Source organism: Lipophrys pholis (assembly GCF_963383615.2).
Source record: "Lipophrys pholis genome assembly, chromosome: 12".
Classification (NCBI taxonomy): domain Eukaryota; kingdom Metazoa; phylum Chordata; class Actinopteri; order Blenniiformes; family Blenniidae; genus Lipophrys; species Lipophrys pholis.
The window spans coordinates 26,253,732-26,272,781 of record NC_137641.1 but is presented as its reverse complement, the minus strand read 5'-3'; the positions used below and the strand labels follow the sequence as shown (position 1 = coordinate 26,272,781).

Sequence of the window (19,050 nt, the reverse complement as noted above, 5' to 3'; positions counted from 1 at the left end):
CACATTGTTCTGTTTATATGCCACTCCAGCGCTTGTGCAAGTTTTCCCAGTGTGTTTGTGAACTGTCCAACAGTAAATCCTTCTACACATACCGACACATTTTGCATGCGCGATGGTTATAAAAGTGCTTTTTCAAGACACTATCAAATGCAGTGGAATAACCAGCCTCAGGGACAGGAAGAGGAAGAGGAAGAATACCTAATTGAGAGAGCTATGAAACGTGTACAGTGTGCATAGTGTCTATGTGATCTGTTTTTATAATGCTTTTTGTTTCGGTTAACTGCATGTAAGTACGCTGCAGACTGTTTTTCCTCTGTTACAGGAAGGATGTTGGTGTAACTGCTTTGTAATCGCATGGGAGCTTTTTCTGTAAGTGTCTACAGTATGTTTGTAAAATGCACCATGCAATTCTATCCACCTGCTTTGGCCTGTTTGTATTGTTTATATATTAATAAAAGAGGTAACTTAACTTTAATCAACCAAACATTTTGGTGAATTTGAGGATCACTTGACAAATGGTGACAAAGCAATAATCTTTTCCAAATTTCTATTGTTGTTTTCAGAAAACACACATCCAAGTGTTTTGTTCCCCAGTCTCAAAGTTGGTGTGCACTTTATCAGTTCACATAAAACCTGAAACTAATTACTTGTGACCTAATTTGAGTTTTGGTGATATAAAGCCAGCGCTTATCAAAACACCCAAGGGCACTAAACAAGATCAGGATATAAACAGTAGATAAAACCGAGTATGTGATCTTGAACCAGTGAGTTGTGAGAGTGTTGGGCCCCTGTTTGCTCAACCACGTTTCAAGTGAAAACAGATTGCTTTTCCATTTTGGAAAATGTTCGTCTTTTCATGGTGACAGTTTGAAAATGACGTTTGTTTACATAGAAATGGCAGAAATGTTGAATAAGATGGAGTTAGCATGTTGAGCCACGAGTTGGTTTTTTTCAAGTGAAACCACACACACACACACACACACACACACACACACACACACACACACACACACACACACACACACACACACACACACACACACACACACACACACACACACACACACACACATGCTCAGAAAGCAATACGCTATAAACATTAACAACGGCGAGTACACGAACATTCGTTTGGACAGGTGACCAAGTTGGTTTGCTGTTACAGGTAACTCTCACAAAAGTTCCGTTTTCCTCTGTTGACATAGGAGACATTTTCAAAAAGTTGCGTTTTTCCCGTTTCCATGGAGACGGGGTCGAAGCGTTTTCGAAAAGTACCACCTCTTAGCAAAAGCTTGCATTTTCAGTGGCTCCGAGCACCGCTGTGGTGTAAAAGGGCACCCAAGACACAATGAAAGATTTCCATTTTCACTAGAACACGTTGTGTAAATGGGGCTTTAACCTGCAGCAACGGTAAAACTGAGGAACCGTATAATGTAGATTTGGTTTCCATTAGGAATTAATTTATATTTTTTAACTATATGATTCCTCCAGTGAAAAGGAGGCACCCAAAAATGGCTTTAATGGGTTGAGCCTCATTGACTGAAATGGCTGAAAAAAGCTTTCTTCAGCAGTCATTGTGATTTGAATGAAAAACTTTCACTCCCCTGGTGACATTTCCTTGACACCAGCACCCTGTTATTCAGGCCCTGATGTATGTTCTGTCTCATTCATACAATGGTGGATAATGGGTAAGGCTACAGTGGGTTTCCTTGAAGCGCCTTAAATAAATGCAGACAAATTACGGCTTGCAGTGAGAATGGGCGGGTGAAAGATGGGAGCGCCAGTATATCATGATTTAACAACAGTATATGTTGTGAGTGGGCTGGCTGACCATCACCATCCATTTCAGAGAATATGGGTTTAGAATTTCTTGATTGGCGTCGGGAATGGCTTTTTTTTTATAGCATTCTTCTTTCTTTATAAAAAAAAATAAAATAAAAGGTGGAGAAATTATCTTTCAAGCACATTGAAAATATAATTTCTAATGCAAGATCATTTAAATAACATGCACAACTGTATGAGTCAAATTAATTTCTGTTAATGCAACAATACTATTTGCTGGATTTTTGTTCACAGTAGGTTCCATAGCTCTGTCCTCTCAAACCAAACCAACAAATACACTTCATATAAACCCATGAGCTGAAAACCAGACGACAAACAGTAGCAACCACTGAGCTTAATGGTTACCATGGAAACCTGCCAATTTAAAACACCAGCTCCATCACACCTGCAGAAAACCCTCTTCTTTACTGTCCGTACGTAATGGTACATCTTCTGCCACACACTGACTTACGCAACAACAGAGATGTTCAACTTTTTATTTATTTAAATTTCTTATGTATCTGAAGTGTGATTTATCTATTAATGGAGGAGAAATCTCAGACAATCAGGTGACAGACACATTTATCGAAAGAAATGCAAAATACTTGCACAATCGTTTCAACTGTTGGGCCTCGTTACTGTGCGTAATGGCACGCAAAGTTGACACAGATAGTGTTCATATTATCTGAGGTTTAAGGTTGCCAGTCCATCTGAGTGTGTGTGTGAGCTGCCTATTAACCTCTCCTCGGCAGCTCATTGCCAATCAGCAGACTGGGAGCACCTGGGCCTGGTGCTTCAGCAGTGGATAAAAGGCTGGAGGCACTTTCCTGCTGGGCCCACGTCACCCTGCAGCGCTGCCAGGGTCACGTCTACTTCAGTTTCGTTCTGTTTTTGCACCTCAACACAGCGTGCACCATTGGCACTCATCCATCACTGTCTCTACTGACAATCACTTCCCATTCCTTTGGGCTTTCCTTATCCGAGTGGAGATCTAGGTCAACTAAACAAGCTTTGATTCCAATAACTGGTGTGGTTTCCATTGTTGTCATGGCCCTGAGAATGGTCATGACAATGTGGCAACTTCTATTAACATAAATGTCTTTGGGCTGAGAGGAAGAAGCTCAGAGGGAACATCGAAACCCCTTATTTTCATTTTGAAGTGACAGAGCGAACAACTACACTGTCATGCAGCCAAAAATACATTTATTTAGTGACTGTTTTTAGATTTAGTTTGTTTTCAAATCATAAAATGGGCTTTTTATTCAAGAAAGTCCCGACTCCTTAGTGTCCCCCTTTGTACATTATGGTACCTCATAAAATAATGCCTGTCCGGTATTTCTGATAACTTAAAAGAAGAAAACTGTTTGTCTTACATGCATCTGTATTGAGCTTAAAATCAACATAAAAAATGGGGAAACTACTTTTTTTTTTTTTTTTTTATGTTTTCAACGTTTAGTTAGAAATGTGAAGATTCTGAGAAATATATACCATGGTGATGGCTTGGTATCCAGATAACATGATGTAGTACGCCTTCTCTCGCAGACCTTACAAGATCCACTTACCGAACAAGCAGCTGAGATTTCATATTGCCAGCAGATCTCATCACCCTCAGTGCAAATGTGCTTATTTCAAGGCAACCTGCCGTCTCGCACTGTCCATCATCTCCACAAGAATCACTCAATCACCTCTTTATACCGTTTTCCCTGAAGGCGACATCTCTTCAATTCTTCAGTCATGTCAGCTCAGCAGTGGAAAAAATATCTTATTGCAATTGTCTCCTTTAACTCTGATCGCAACACTTTGGCTTCTATGGGACTTCAATCATTTAGTTCTGCCTGCGTGCATGTTTCAGTATATTGGGAAACACTGTTGCTTCGCAGCGAGAAGACGCCAATATAATCCTGGGTTCTGGCCTTTCTGCGTGGCGTTTAGATGACTCAGCCTTTCTTTTGGTTCTTCAACTTTTCCCCGACCAAAAACAACAACAAAACTTTTGAAGTTAAATGGAAACGTTAAATTGTGAATCTCACTCCGTGTTTGCCCTGTGCATCTGGATATAGAAGATTGATGAATATTTTGATTTGAATACATGCAGCAGCTGCATTAAACCCACAGAGAGCATGTGGGCTGCTACTGTACATAACGTGGGGTCAAGGGTGAAGAGCCTCGAGCAGTCGGCTGTGGGATTTGAACCTTCCAACCTCTGAACCCACTGCCTGATTGTATAAACTTCAGAGTGTCTATACTTCAATAAAAAATCGAAAATAGTTTATTTTCAAACAGTACATCTAAGTGCCAAATTTCTTAGTTTCTCTCTTGTGAAAAATAACAGGAAAATACAGCACTGCTGAGATCAGCAGGATTAGACTGGTAGGTTATCCATAGGGTGGACTTATAATATATGTTGCTCACTGAAGCGAACAACAGCAACATCAACAGAAGGAGAAAGAGAAATGGAGTTATTGACTTTTACATTCATGTTCTTGCGACTGTATCCTGCAATGCCTGGGGTGTTAACCTTAACCCTAACCCATTACTTTGATACAACACCTTTGTTGTAGGGACCCTACATTTATCGCTTTTTCTAAGATTAAGATTACATATCAATCCGCTTGTCAGCAGTTTGCAAGGCTGAAGCCGCGGCTCGGAAACTTGCTGTGAAAATAATTGCGGTAAACGGTGATGGGAGGAAAATAAATGTCCATTGCACAATAATAACAGCCAAATGATGGACAATGGTGGGTGAAATAGCACATTCATTGAATCTGAGGCAGAGAAAAGGTGAGGCAAATTTATCTATATACAGTAGCACCATTTGGGCACAAGGCAATTCACAGTGCTTTACGAGGAAATAAAGGATTTACATTGAATCAGGCAATTTGGAATCTCAAGCAATTAAGAATACGAAATACTTTAACACCTCCCACATTCGCTCTCTCATTCTTTTTTCATTGTCCCAGCTTTACTTTGCGATTTTCCCACATTGGTATTTGCCGTCCCAAATCGCCCACAAATATCATCTCCTCTCGTCAGAGAACCCCACACGTCTCTTGGTTCCAGGTACCCTTCGCAAACAACGGACTCGCTCTGCGCATCCGACATAGAAATAATACATTTCTGAATGAGTGGAGGAAGAGCTTCACAGCGTCACTTCAAAAATCAATCTGTGACTGATGTCAAGGAGTAATTTTTTTTTAACTCAATCACTGTTCTAAATGTGAGTTGAAGGGATTAAAAACGGCATAAAAAGGACGAATAACAACAAGAGAGGACGAATGAAAGAATGAAATCATTCAATGCGATGGTCGAGTGACTGAATGATTGTTTGGGTGTTTGTTTCTCTGTGGTAAATGCTGTTAACCCCAGGTGGGAAGTTCTGACTCAGAGTTACCCCCACGCCCAGGGCAGGGTGCCCACCCCCTCGGCCCCTGCTATTGGACCACCTTGGAGGGAGTCTGGCAATGATGGGGCCATTTTGTATTTAAATTTTTTTTTGGGGGTGATTTTGAATTTTCCATGTATGTTATTTATTAATTTATTCCTGCTGCGGTTTATCTGAACAATACAGAAAAGAAAACAGTTCTTCATCAGTATCACAGCATTTGAGAAGCATCCGGAAATGCTGGTGCTGACAATTTGCCAGGAGTGACGGAGGAGCGATATCAAACGTAATTAACTGTTATTATAGCTAATTAGTGAATTTGATGATGAATGTGGAGGAGACTACAGATCCACTAAACCTCCATCCTATGGGGAGGGGGAGAGAAAATGGATTGTCTTCCCAACAGATTACTGTCACCTTGTGGACCGCTAATCTCCAAAAGCCATTAGCGCTTCCATCTTCTGTAATATCTCCATCCACGCGCTTCCATTAGGGTTTACGTGTCATTTTATACAAGGTTTTCATCAAGGCGATATACGGGCCACTTCATTTCCCAGAGCTATTTACTGTAAGAAGAAAAGACACTTTAGCTGCTTGTTAATCTCTAAACATCTATCTGCAGCTTTTTCCTACAATAAATGTGGAGGAACATCTCTTGGTGGTGTAATCCATTGATTGGTTTGGTTTTCATTCTCTTATTTGACCATTATTTGACAAAACAAAACAGCGGATTCCTTTGGCTTTGTCATGAAATTTATTCAGTGTTTGTTGGCAAACATTAAAGATGAGTTAAGGAAAACTAACACAGTTGGGACGCTCAGATTGAACTCAACTACTTGGTGTACTTCCTGGTGTAGTAGTCGGTACTCTTATCTCAATGTGAGAAGGTCGTGTGGTTTGAAGGCCTTTCTTTGAGGAGTTGTCATGTTTGCAATGTGTGTGTATAGTATGTGAACTTGTACAGTTCAAAAACATTATTCAGTTAAAACATTATAAGTTATCTGGAGTTGTATTCCCTTAATAAGTAATACCAGATATTCATAATGACTGATAAACCACTTGGCTTCCAGCTAACGAATCAATTATTTGACTGATCCACACTGTGCTGACAGCTCAGCGAATGTGTCACAGAAACGCCACAGTAAATCAGTTAAAACAGTCCTAATAAAAGAGAATATAAAGTAATGTACTATGTGTTTTCCCTTGTACCTATTTACATTTATTTTTCAGTAACTAGGAAATAACAGCTCACCTATTTAAATCAGTGTCTTGTAGCTTTCATTTTTAGAAGCATGAACACTGATATTGACAAATATAATAAAAAGTCCTAAAAGTATTTTGTTCTGGAGAATTTCTGCCGCTATTTGTCATGAAATTGTTCAAATTAGTTTGAAAGGTATAGTTTGGCACTTTTGGAAAAGTTGGTTTTCATTTATTTCTTAAAAGTTAGACAAACAAACGCTTATGTCTGTGCTTAGTAATGCTTCTTAGATTTAAATCTGAATGAGAATATTGCAGTCAAATGTGTGTATACCATTGAGTGTGAAAGACACTGGATGATATTATTATTATTTTTAGCCTGTACAGGATCCAATTTGTTCTAAAGCTAATTACATTTTTTTTCATTCAATATTTTACAATATTTCAGACTGCTTTTTCAGCTTTAATTACATTGGATTTATTTCCTCCTGAAATTTACAATATGAAGTTATTAATTTTTAATACTCATATGATGACTTTCTTAAAGGCGATATAGGCAACTTTTTTTTTTTGTAGCTATGTTTTTGTCACCTGCCTGGCTGAACGTGTCTGGTGGTGCTTTGTCTGATTTTATGAAGTGTCCTTTTTTTGCCCACCTAATGCTGTAAAGACATGTGATAGGTGACAGAGACGTTTAGTCTGTTTCTCATATCTCAAGCAGGTGAAACAATAAACTGAGTGTTTTCCAAGACTGAAGTTAAATATTGTGGCCACATGAATGAGAAGGAATGTACAGATATAATGTAGGGATAAGTGACTGTTTTCATTATATTTCCAAATACATACACAATATTATAATATTGGAAATAGTGACAAAGGTAGAATTCTGACAAGCGCAGGCACGAACTCCGCCCCTGACCGATCTGGTAGCCTGAGCGCATGCGCAAGCCCCGCCCAGGACAGATCTGGTAGCCCGGACAGATCTGGTACCTACACCGTAACAAAACGGGATGAACGTCATTGGCAGCACTGGCCATAATAGAACTTGGAGGCGGTCCGTAGCGGGACGGGAGGCTTACAGGAAGTGACGTGGTGGGCGTTCCATCGCGGTTGTTTCATGGTTGCTTCGCGTTTTATCACGTCGCGCCACGCTTCGTCACGGTTCTCACGGCGCCGTTTCATCACGTTCCATCGCGGCTTGCCACGGCGCGCACGGTCCGGGAGGAAGCCGGGAGGGGAGTTTAGTTCGAGTCTGAGCAATTAGCGACTGAACACCTTCTACAAGCTCTGCCACCGAAAAACAAATCCAGAGGTACGTCTGCACCCAGCTAAAGTCTCAGGATACAATGGTTGCCTTCACTGTTGGTGGCTCTTTGAGGCATAAACCTGCTTTCAAAATGGCCCCGGCGTCCACATTTCATCCGTAGAAAGCCTTGACAGAACGTGAACAACGAGCCACGCCTTCCTCAGAATTCCACAAAATCCCACGGCGCACCACGTTTCAGGCAAACGGGGCCGCCGTGGCTGCCGGGAACATCGTGTAAATGTACACTTACACACTGATTTTTACTTTTACTTGCAGGTGTTGGTGACGATTTCAACAACGACTATGTGACGCAAATTGATTCATCCAAAGCATTGGGCAGATGGGTGGGCACAGACTGCATATGACTCTGCTACAGATGGGACTCTGCTGTATGACGTGGCAGATATTTTGGACAATGTGGTGCAAACATACAGTATGAGAGAGACGAGCGAGACATTTTGGCTGCAGATGCTTGAGATCACACTTCAAATCAGTGTTGGACTCCAGGAAAATTGCGCAGCACAGACATTGGAATTGACTGACTAGAGATAATTCACTATCTTAACAGTTAAATCTGGGAGCTTAGTACACTGAAACTGAAACCAAAGTGTTTTTCTTTTTTTTTTGATTGAATGCAGATTAAATATGCAAAACAGTGAAAGTAGCTGTTGGAAGTCCATCTGCAAACGATGCACAAAATAAACCATATTTTAAACATGAAAAAAACCCAAAGATATCTATGAGGCCAAACGTAGACCTGCAATAAAAGCACGTTTACAGAAACCATCAGCAGCAGTTCTCTGGCACCATCTATTGGTACAGTAATATAAATACAGTTCACGTGCATTTCTGATCATAAAGGGACATCAACCTTGAGTTCTACAGAGCTTCATGGGGAGACATTCATAGGAACCAGAATAGGAGAAACCAGTTACACTAACAATGGCTTTATAATAACATAGATCAGGTTAAATAATGGGAACATCCTAGATTCAAACTAGCCAAATTATGTAATTTATATTAATTCTTTGTGTTGGTATCCAATTTATCCACCCTTTAATGTCTTTGGGTGTTTTGTCAAGGGTAGTCCAACATAGAGCCAGAACACAAAGACACACACACATTCACATGTACAGTACTGACTTAACCCAACCTAAAACCAGCCATTGAAGTGAGCTTTTTTCCACTTTTCTCATGATAAATGGTGAAGTTTGCTTTCAGGATGTTCACCCAGCTTAAATAAACATGTGGCTCACAATACACGATGGCCATGACAGATTGTTTTCGGCCCTGGTGAAAACAAGCGCCCACATTACCATTGCCCTGTAACAAAAGTGAGTGGAGGCGGATGTGGCAAGCCCCGAAGAAAAGAACCAAAAGATGAAGAAGAATTAAAGTAACCCAACCTAATAAGCCACGTTTTGGGATTGTTAAAGTATGCCAAGTCACACATGCATGTGGGAAACATGCAAACTCCATACAGAAAAAGCCCAGCCTTGCACTTAAACTGTGAACTGCTTGGTGTGAAGCAGCAACGCCACCATGTAGCCTGTGGCGACTTTTACGTATTCGGAATATGCTACGGCAGCAACTATTTCTATATAAACAACAACACAAAATAATGTCCAACCAGCGAGAGTTTTGGTAAAATTTATTACTCAAGTTGTTTAAGTGATACATGTTTCCAGGGATTGTCTTTAACAATGATGTCTTCCATCCTCCCCAACAACTAGGAGAGCAAAGGAAAAAGAAGTTTAGATACTTTTTCACACAAACTGTACAATAAGTGAATATACTGTAGCACAAGGGATACAAATGTTCAACTTTAGTACCCTTGGTTTGACCCATACTTAACCCATCAAGTATCAGAAACAGACAAAAGGCAGACTATCAGAACAGTTTTTTTTTTTTTGTTTTTTTTTTGACTTCGTACCTCTACTGTTATGTGTTTGGTTGTTTTTTCTTCTTTTTTTTTATATCAAAGATGTGTCATCTCTAAAAGCACATTCGGATATTTTAAACAAATTTACAGAGTCCCGTTTGTCCACAGTTCCTTGGGAAAAAAAAAGTCCTCTCTGTGTGCTTCGTGTCAGCGAACACATGAACTTTCATCGGCGGCCGCTCCCCACAGAGGAGGGAGCCGGCTTCAGGAGAGACGGATACATATCATGCTCCAAAGACGTATGAAGGCATTTTATACAATCAAATATATTGATTTCAAAACAGTCAGTGGAACTGGTGTCTTACGTAATATCTGCAGTAGCGATCACGGGGACTTAAAGCAGATAAATTGTATTTATTGTAAAAGACCAGCGGAATGAAACGAACTGCACTATGCGTTTGAGTGGCGTGACTTATCTAGAGGAAGAAAAAAAAAAAATGCATTGTTCCATAAGTGCCTCTCTTTGAGTGGTTCTTCCCCGACGTTTTCTTTTTTTTTTAAATTTTATTTTCAAAGACGCTTTCTTCTTGGAAAATAAAGGGAAGAAAATGAAAAGGGATGTGGCGGAGAATAGACATGGACAAGAATACAAAAAAAAAAAAAAAAAAAAAAAAGGAGGGCTGCTGAGTTCAACCCTCATCTTTTGTGGTGTTGTCCTCTAGATCCTCATCAGAGTCTAAATCACTGTGGAGTCGCTTGGCCATCATATTTCTGCTCCTCTCCTCCTTAGTGCCCTTATTTATCTGGACCGGTAATGGTTTCACTGGTGGGAAACAAAAAAAAAAAGAAACAAAAAGACAGGTTTAGTCTGATTGAAATCGATGTATTGTCAATTTTACAAAGCTGAATCCAAAACAAGTAGAAAATAGTGATGTTACGTAAGTATGTTTTTCTTTTTTAATTTTCCTTCTTCTATCATTTGTCACCCTGCACTCACCTGCTGATGGAACAAATTGGTCTTCAGCTCTGCCGCCATTATCGCTGTGACTGGCGCTAACCGCCTCTTTCTGTTCCTCGTCTGTGACGATTCGCTGTCTCGCGCTCTCAAAAACAGACTTAATGACAATCGAATCCTCATAGATCTGCGGCGATTACAAACACAAGGCAGAGTGATAATCGGCGCGCCGGGCTATTGTTGACCGCATCAACACACACACGACGGCGAATGTACGACCACAAGCGGGAGGAAAAAACATAACGTGAATACTAATTCAGTCGCTTTGCAGCACCGTTTTACCTGAGATCCCTCCAGGTTGTAAGTCTGAGCGTTGTGACACAGGAGGAATATATCCTTTTCCAAATCCCCCACGCTTCTGTACTTGTGATTGCGCACACGTTCCTGTGAAGCAGAAGGTCATAAATAAAACATCATTAAATGATTGATCTAATAATTTATCAAAAGCACATTTTACTCCAGGGACACTTGAGGTTTGTAGTGCTTGCTCGGGACTTTTTTTTTAATTTAACCCGATATCACAAAAACTCGGTTTTACTCATCTTCGAACAGCGTGTTGTCACTCATTTTTAATAATTCATGTTCGCCGTAACCATTCGAAAAGACATGGCTTTATTTGGATTGTGAGAAAAAAACCTGTCACTTTATTTTTTTAAATCTTTACTCTTTTTTTTGGGGGGGGGGGGGGGATGTTATTTATTATATCTCAGTTTCAGTCTATATTTGTTGAGTATGCATGTTCCCCCTTAGGGTGCGTGAGTTCTCCAGTTTCCTACAAAAACATCAATCAGAGCTCAAGTGGTGACTCTAAAGGGCCTGTCAGTGTCACCGTTGGTGTGTTTGACCCTGCCTTTGCTCATCCTCAACCCTAAGTTGGGTGAAATGGGATAAAATGGACAAGCTTCCTCAGCTTTATATTAACACGGAATCCTTTCACATGTGGCTCTTCAGCCCCTCTACAGTGACTCCCTGAAGCCTTCATTAAATTAAGCTTTAACCATATATCCAATCCTCAGGGGCAGGGTGCAGCCTGGACATGTTTGCCGGTTCATCACAACACAAAGAGACGGAAAAGCTCACACACAATTTAAGGTCTCCAGTAAAACTCACACGCATGTTTTGGACAGAGAAAACCCACACAAGCATGGGGAGAACGTGAAATACCCCCCGCCAACCTTACATTACCTTATTTCTACCAGCTAAAAAAGTCTAGCCGTCGTGCAGCCTATAAATACAAACTTTTATTTTTTCGTGTTAAAAAAGCTTCAACAGCAAAAACAACTTAAAACGGTGAAACAAGCTAAAATAGCTAAAATGCCACCAAAATCCTCAATGAAGGTCAGTCAACTAAAATGACTAAAATAGCTTCAATCACCAAAACAAGGCAAACATAAAAAAAAATAAGTAGATAAAAGAAAAACGCCTAAAAGAAACATCTAAAGCAACTAAATTGATAAAACAATTATTTCCACAAAAAATGGGTAAAACTGCTATAAAAGCTGAAACAGCTAAAAAAAAAAGTTTATTGTTCTCAACTGCAGTTATGAACTTTATCATTGCTGTCTAAGATATCTGTTTTTTTATGTATACAACATTGCGAGCTGTGTTATCGCTACTTTAAAGGCTGGACCAGTTTTGTGGCGTCAAAATGAAAAGTGGCAAAAAAAATTGTCAGAAAGGTTGCAGGCCCCTTTTAAAACATATAGTCTAACATATAGAGTTAGATTTTCATCTTTTGGTTGAATTCTTACTTATTGACCCCCCCAGGGAGCCGATCAGGGGACATAAAATACCTGCATCAGACCCACAATCCCAACATGGATTAAGGCTGTATATTAGAACGTGTGTACATTATGACATCTAGTGGCGATAGTAATTATAACAAGTCTAAATCAGAATCTTGACTGAAGGGAGCAAGATGTTCATATTCAGAGGAGGGTGGGGTAGATGGATGGACACACATCAACCTTCATCTTCAGGCAAGTGAAATGCGTGACATAAAAATATACATATTTCTAGACTGAAACCCAACACCGACTGCTTTGCCACTTTTTGATCACATTTATTTGTGTGACTTAGTGTTGACCTTCGTAAAAAAAAAAAAGAGAGCAGCCGAACAGACACTCTTAAGTGACACTTCATCTCGCGCTGTTTGGGTGTAATGACGTGTTTGGTCATGCTGAGAGTGTGAGAAATGTTTTGGGAGTGAGTGGAAACTGACTCATCGTGTCTCTGCAGTATGAAAGAAAAGTTAATGAGAAGAAGAAAAAGTGACGTCATGGGGATTTACAGAAGCCCGCCGGTGTTTTTAGCCTTTGAAATGTCGTTTCTGGCTCACGATGCAGGATGTATTCTGCTTTTTAATGGTGAACACGTCGTTATAGCCTGACTCAGTGGGGGGTGTCGGTGTGAATTGCTGTAAATTACAGGAACTTTATGTGTGTTTAAAAAAAAACAACACATGTATTCATTGTGAATGCAATGGCGTTTTGATCGAGTGTATAATCAATATATTGTTTCAGATCTAAATGAAAGCTGTAGGAGAGTCATTGGGGTAATAAAGGACACCAACCCTAATCCTCCTGAAGTCCACGGGCTTCCGGATCAGCTCGTAGTACTCGGGTACCTCCTTCTTTGAGGGTAGCTGGACGAAGCCTTTACTGATCTGCCGCCCCAGCCTAGGAATAAAATGCGCAATGTTAAATCTCACAAAAAAAAAAAGACATTTATAAAGACAAACTTACAATATTTTGTTAGCAGGTGGTTAATATTTAGTGATCTAGGAATAATAGGAGCAGAATGTACATTAATATATCCATGGTACATGGAGTACTGGGTGTCAAAAAGTAATAGGTAGGTAGAATATATACGGGGGAACTTTTCTTTGTTGGTCAGGTGTTTCACCCGGAAGGAGAAATGCTTTTTGACCGCTGAAGCGGGTACATGTCTGGATGCTTGGAAAGATGAGTGTGAGTCTATTAGACACTGTGAGTTTTGGATATTAATAACTTTAATCTTCTTTCTGCTCCCTTTTAATCAGAAATTTGAGAACTTTTGCTCTGTGTTGTATTGTTCAGTTTTTTTTATTTTTACAATTGAACAAAATTAAAACTAGCATCCTGGTGGCATAAAGCGTTTGCTTGGCCTCTAGAACTCCAGCTTCATTATTATTTCATATATTAAAAAAAAAAGAAAGTTATTTGAAACATTAGCATTACCATTATGCTCATAGTTAATGGGCTTCTCTGTGTTTTTGTTGGTTAAACTGTAATTCCACATCGTTTCAGTTGTAACTAAACTAGTTGGTGAAAGAGTTAGAATGATCAAAGTGTCAGTTGGCTCATCACTACAACGGAGAGCCCCTGTTACTATTTCCCTAAACTCCTTGTTATCAGAAATGTGCCTCCTTAAGCATTGAATCAGTCCATCTGGCAGCAACACCAACGCTTGTCAGACTGTTTGAAGCGTTAGCTGGTATGTTCATAGTATAAGTGATGCCTTAACCATAAACAAACTCTCTAAGCGCCTGATCACAGCTGCCTGTTGCTGCCTGCCTGTTGCAGCTGCAGCCTCATCCTGCTCATATCGGGTTTAAAGAGCATCTTCCTTGAACTCACTGGCGTAACTTTAGCCGCACTTAAAAAGTTAAATAGTTCAGCTGCATGAGGAGAAAAGTAACAGCAACTCATTGAATCACTCCACCGCGGTTTCACAAGTCACCAATCAACCGTTTCTTCACGCAGGATGCAAAGCGTGCGCCGGCCCTCACCCGTCCTTGTAGTTGATGACCATGTCCACCAGCGTGTTCAGAGTTCTGGTGAGCTCGGGCGGATTTGGGGGCAGCTTCTCAGCCGGCGGGCGCCCCCGCTTCCTCTTGACCTTCTCGCCAGTGTCTTGGCCGGCCTGCAGCTCTTTGGCTCCATGCTGGTCGCCTTTGCGCTTCTTCAGGCTGATGTCCTCCTCCATGTCCTCCAGGGAACCGTTCACTCCTGCCGGCTCGGGCTGCGGGGAGAGGCAGTGATGGGTGGGGGCCCTCTGACAAACTCTAGACAAACTTCCAGGGAATGAAGCGGGAAGAAAGCACGCTACCCAGCACTCTCCCTTTTCTATTCGTCTTAAATCTTCCACTGAACGTCATGTGGGAGAAACTGATCAACACAGCGTGTGTGTGTGTGTTCAAAGTGTGACACACCTCAGACACCAAGATATACATTGAAAAACAACGGAAGCCCTTTAACTAAAAGCAGCACCAGTCGCCATCTAATGAGCAGCGCTGGCTGTGGTTCAAGTGTTCAGAATTATAGAGGATGGCTTTGTATTCAAATGAAGCAGGAATTCTTTATCTATTTATTACAACAGCGTCTGAATTTACATGGACTGGAGCGACCCAACTGCCGCGCTGTCTCTGCAAATTTAGGACAGATTATTTTATCTGGAGGCTTTGATGTCAGGCGATTATCAAGGGGATGCTGTTTTTTTTTTTTTTTTCTTTCTTTCTTTCTTTTTAAATACACAAAGAATGTGAATACATTTGAAGAAGCATTGCTCTGCCAAAACAGTCTGAAACGCGACAAACCAATAAATATTAATCCACATATTTATAGTTTGCACGCCGCTTCGTGCACAACAAGAACAACAACTAAAAAAACAAGAGAGAGGGAAATATGATTTTTATGTGTGTTCGGCAAGGGGGAGCCGGCTGCACCCTGAGTTATTTTCGCCCATTTCATCGCTGCTTTTTCTCCCCCCCCCTCCCCAATATCTGCAGCAACCACTGTATTTTCCACAAAGGCAATTAGAGGCCAGAAACATGAGTATGCATGCAGCAAGAGCCGCTCTAACAGCAGCAGCAGCAGCAAACCCGGCTGGAGAGGAGAGGGAGGACATGGAGAAAGCGTGCTGTCCAATCCGAACAGAATATCGACGCATCAATCACACAGGATCACACATCCTATAATAGCACATGCACTTGTGAAAATGTATTCCTCAAGGACAGACAAGGAAAGCAAGCTGAGATATTATATTTTGCACACATTGTTCGGGAGGAGGAGGAGGAGGAAGGAAGGAGAAGGAAGGGGGTGGGGGGGGTGGGGGTAAGCAGCAGTCACAGTCAGTACTACCATGCAGAATTATGACAAACTGGTGATAAGAGTGAAAAATCACAACGCATGCCTGCACTTTCTCCCAAAAAAAAGAAGAAAAGAAAAAGGAAATGACATGGCAGAGGACTGAGTGAGAGGAAGGCAACAACACTGGAGGGACAACAATAGAGATCCCGCTCATCATCGCTCGGCTCAAATGCAGGGCTTTGAAAGCCCCGCTGCTCTCTGCCTCCCTCTGAGGGGCTGCAGTCGCTCCAGCGGAATACTGGAGGGATGGAGGGTAATCCTCAAAGATGTATAACACAGCTGAGAGCTGCCTGATTGACTGTGCATGTGTGAGTGGAAAGGGGTGTGTGTGTGTGTGTGTGTGTGTGTGTGTGTGTGTGTGTGTGTGTGTGTGTGTGTGTGTGTGTGTGTGTGTGTTTGTGTGCATGTGATGCTCCATGCCTGTGCTATCTCCTAACAAGCCTTGCCTCTTCCCTGACTAATCTGGCAAAGATTCCCTCTCATCTGTTACAACACACACCTACACACTCCCTCTCTTCCTGCTTTCTCTCTCTCACGCACACGCACGCATGCACACACCCACATATATAGAGAGATGCACGTGCGCGCGCGCATGCATGCCGCACACTCACGCACGCGCGCACACTCTCAGACAGACGAGAATAAAACTCGCAGACTCCTTTTTTTTTTTTTTTCTCCAACCCGACGTGCGCGTAAACGCGCGCGCACACACAGACACACACACGCGCATGCACATTCCTCTTTTTTTTTTTTTTTTTTTTTTTTTTTTTATCCATCTCTTCCTCTCTTCCCATGCGATGTAGCCCTGGCTGAATCCTGAAAAAGAGAAGACATGGAGGAGGATATTTACCTGACTGCAGTCTGCAGGCTGGCTATCGGGATCGGCTGCAGCTGTGGGGGAGAGAATTAGCAAGCCAGCATAGCGGCGAGCTGCTAGTCTCTTCATCAGCTGATCACTCAGAAGCGGAGCCCAGAAGGGGGGAGAATAAAAGCGCTATGGTTTTTTTTTTCATATACAAATCAATGGGCTGGGGGAAAATACAAATGCCATACCCATCTCCCGTCTGAAGCTCTCCGAAGTCTTTTTCCTGACTCTGGAAGGCCCCGAGCTTGTCTCCCTCTGCATGTTTTTAATATCGACTGTTGCCAGACGTTTTTTTTTTTTTTTCTCTCTCCTCTCTTCCTACCCCGCTGTTAAAGTTATCGGGTCCATTTTTTTTTTTTTTTTTTTTTATTTATGAAATTTTTTTTTTGGAACAGCATTTTTTAGGAGAGAAACGTGGCGTTTTAAAGATGTTAAAAAGAAAAGAAAAAAAGAGTCCAACATGGACATTAATGGTTCACAGTAAGAGCCCGTTGTGAGAGAGCCTCAGATTTCCAGCAGGCTGATTAATGCATCAAATGTTGACTCAGATTACACTTAATTCCTGTGCCAAGATAGCAAAGGAAAAAAAAAAAAAAAAAACCAACAACACTGCTCCTCTAACCATCGCAGTAAAACAAAAATGGGGGGGGGGGGGGGGGGGGGGGGACGGACTTTTCCCCTACTTTCTGGCTGACATTCACAATACATCTGGTTTTTGTGAATCAATTAGTTTTCTTTTTCCAGCATGTTGTGCGAAATGCTGCTGGAAAACAACACGAGTTCAAACCTCACATGGCAGGAAGGCATACATGACAAAACCAGACTGCATGTTCTTCAAACAAGAGGATCGCACCCCCCCCCCCCCCTCCCCCCTTTTTTTTTTAACAATGTTGAAAACTTGGCAACTGCAGGAGCTGAGTTACTGCAAATGGAATTTAATGGAAACACAGAGAACAAATCATGATACACATTCATCCCATGCAATTGAGTCAATCTTCTAGCAGATGGTCAGCGCAGTTTTCATCCTCACAGAGAGTTTACTCTAATTGGAGGCTAAACCGGTGGCTGCAATCCTTTTATTGTCTTTAAAGTCCCACAGATTGCCTCTCAGGAAGGCAATAACCCCAATCTGCCAAAACAATGTGAAAACCAAATGTGGTAAATCGACATGAAATTATTATTATTTTGTGTTTTGGGAGCAATTATCATGTTAAAATATCAAAAATAACATTTACGTTAACAGACATGCATACTGACACCACATGTGCTTATTACTGCGTTATAAATCCATCATCATGTGCCGACCACAAACAATAAGGAATTTTTAATAACAACTTATTGAAAGAAAACACCTTTGGCTTCTTTCTCTTGCCACTTGATCCCAAAGTCAACCTCAAGACATTAGGCTCTTGGACAAAATATCGGCATTGTATCGGTATTGGCGAAATCACACATCACACGGCATTATATGAGCATGTAAATATGATGTTCTCCAGTAAATTTGTCAACAGACAATTGTCTTTTCACACAGCCAGGACACCCAGGTTATCATGAGTGCAGATATTTGCCCACCTGATGACTAAAGTCTGTGGTGTTTTGGTTTGTACAGATTCATAGTGATACAGACAAAAACACACTTTAAAAAAAAAAGGTTTAATTAGTTTCTGGAACATAGTTTGTTAAGTCATGTAATTTCAAACAGTTTAGTTATTAGCACAATATTGTGTCACTGAATTTCCATAATTGCACTTGTCATAATTATCATGAGCTCTAGGGGGCGCCTGCTGTCCTTTTCATGTGATGTATATATAGTGAGTTTGCAGATTGCTGTTAATATCATCAAACTGGGTTATATTATATAACTCAGAGGGGGGTCATAGATTAAATATAAAATATGATTGCAACAGTCAAGCATTGATTTATAATACATAAAATAAGTGTCAGATCAATCTCTTCCAAATCTTAATCCTTGCAAAGTAAAAAAAAAAAGAAAAGTTTCCCTCAAATTATTCCTAAACTACATTTATCAGAGTGTTTGATATTTACACCTGAAGGAGGAAATCTTAAATCACTCTAAAGGCCCTTTTGATATCAATAATTTCCTAATGTCCGGATTGCTGAACGGGAACAACAACATTATGTTTTCATGATGAGTTTTCTGTCAAAAGTACAACAATTGTTCCTACTGGTGACAGCCTGAAATGTAACCTAATGGAAAATACATTTTGATTCTGATACGACTGCATGTTGCAGTTCGTTTTACTTGTTGAAAAAAGATGAGCGGCATCACTTGCTCACCTGAAATATTCAGAAGAGCCGCTTAATTATTCACGGACCAGCCGACGTAATGAACCTGCAACATTTTGTCCCTGTAAACAGATGAACTGTGCAGGCTGCAACGTGGACACCCATTGACAACATGTCTGACATTATTGTAACAGGATGACTTATGA

At 40.9% G+C, this 19,050-nt stretch overlaps 1 protein-coding gene across 1 annotated transcript; it reads right to left on the bottom strand.

Annotated features, from left to right (window-relative positions):
• Positions 1 to 9,629: 9,629 nt before the first annotated feature.
• LOC308117505 (putative global transcription activator SNF2L2) lies at positions 9,630 to 16,881 on the bottom strand. The gene is made up of 6 exons (XM_080476423.1): positions 16,583 to 16,881; positions 14,373 to 14,605; positions 13,176 to 13,281; positions 10,886 to 10,987; positions 10,586 to 10,730; positions 9,630 to 10,411 (listed from the first exon to the last, which is right to left on the bottom strand). Exons 1-6 carry the CDS (start codon positions 16,676 to 16,678, stop codon positions 10,278 to 10,280), a joined length of 816 nt encoding a protein of 271 aa, XP_080332549.1. The 5' UTR covers positions 16,679 to 16,881; the 3' UTR covers positions 9,630 to 10,277.
• Between the last annotated feature and the right edge of the window lie 2,169 nt (positions 16,882 to 19,050).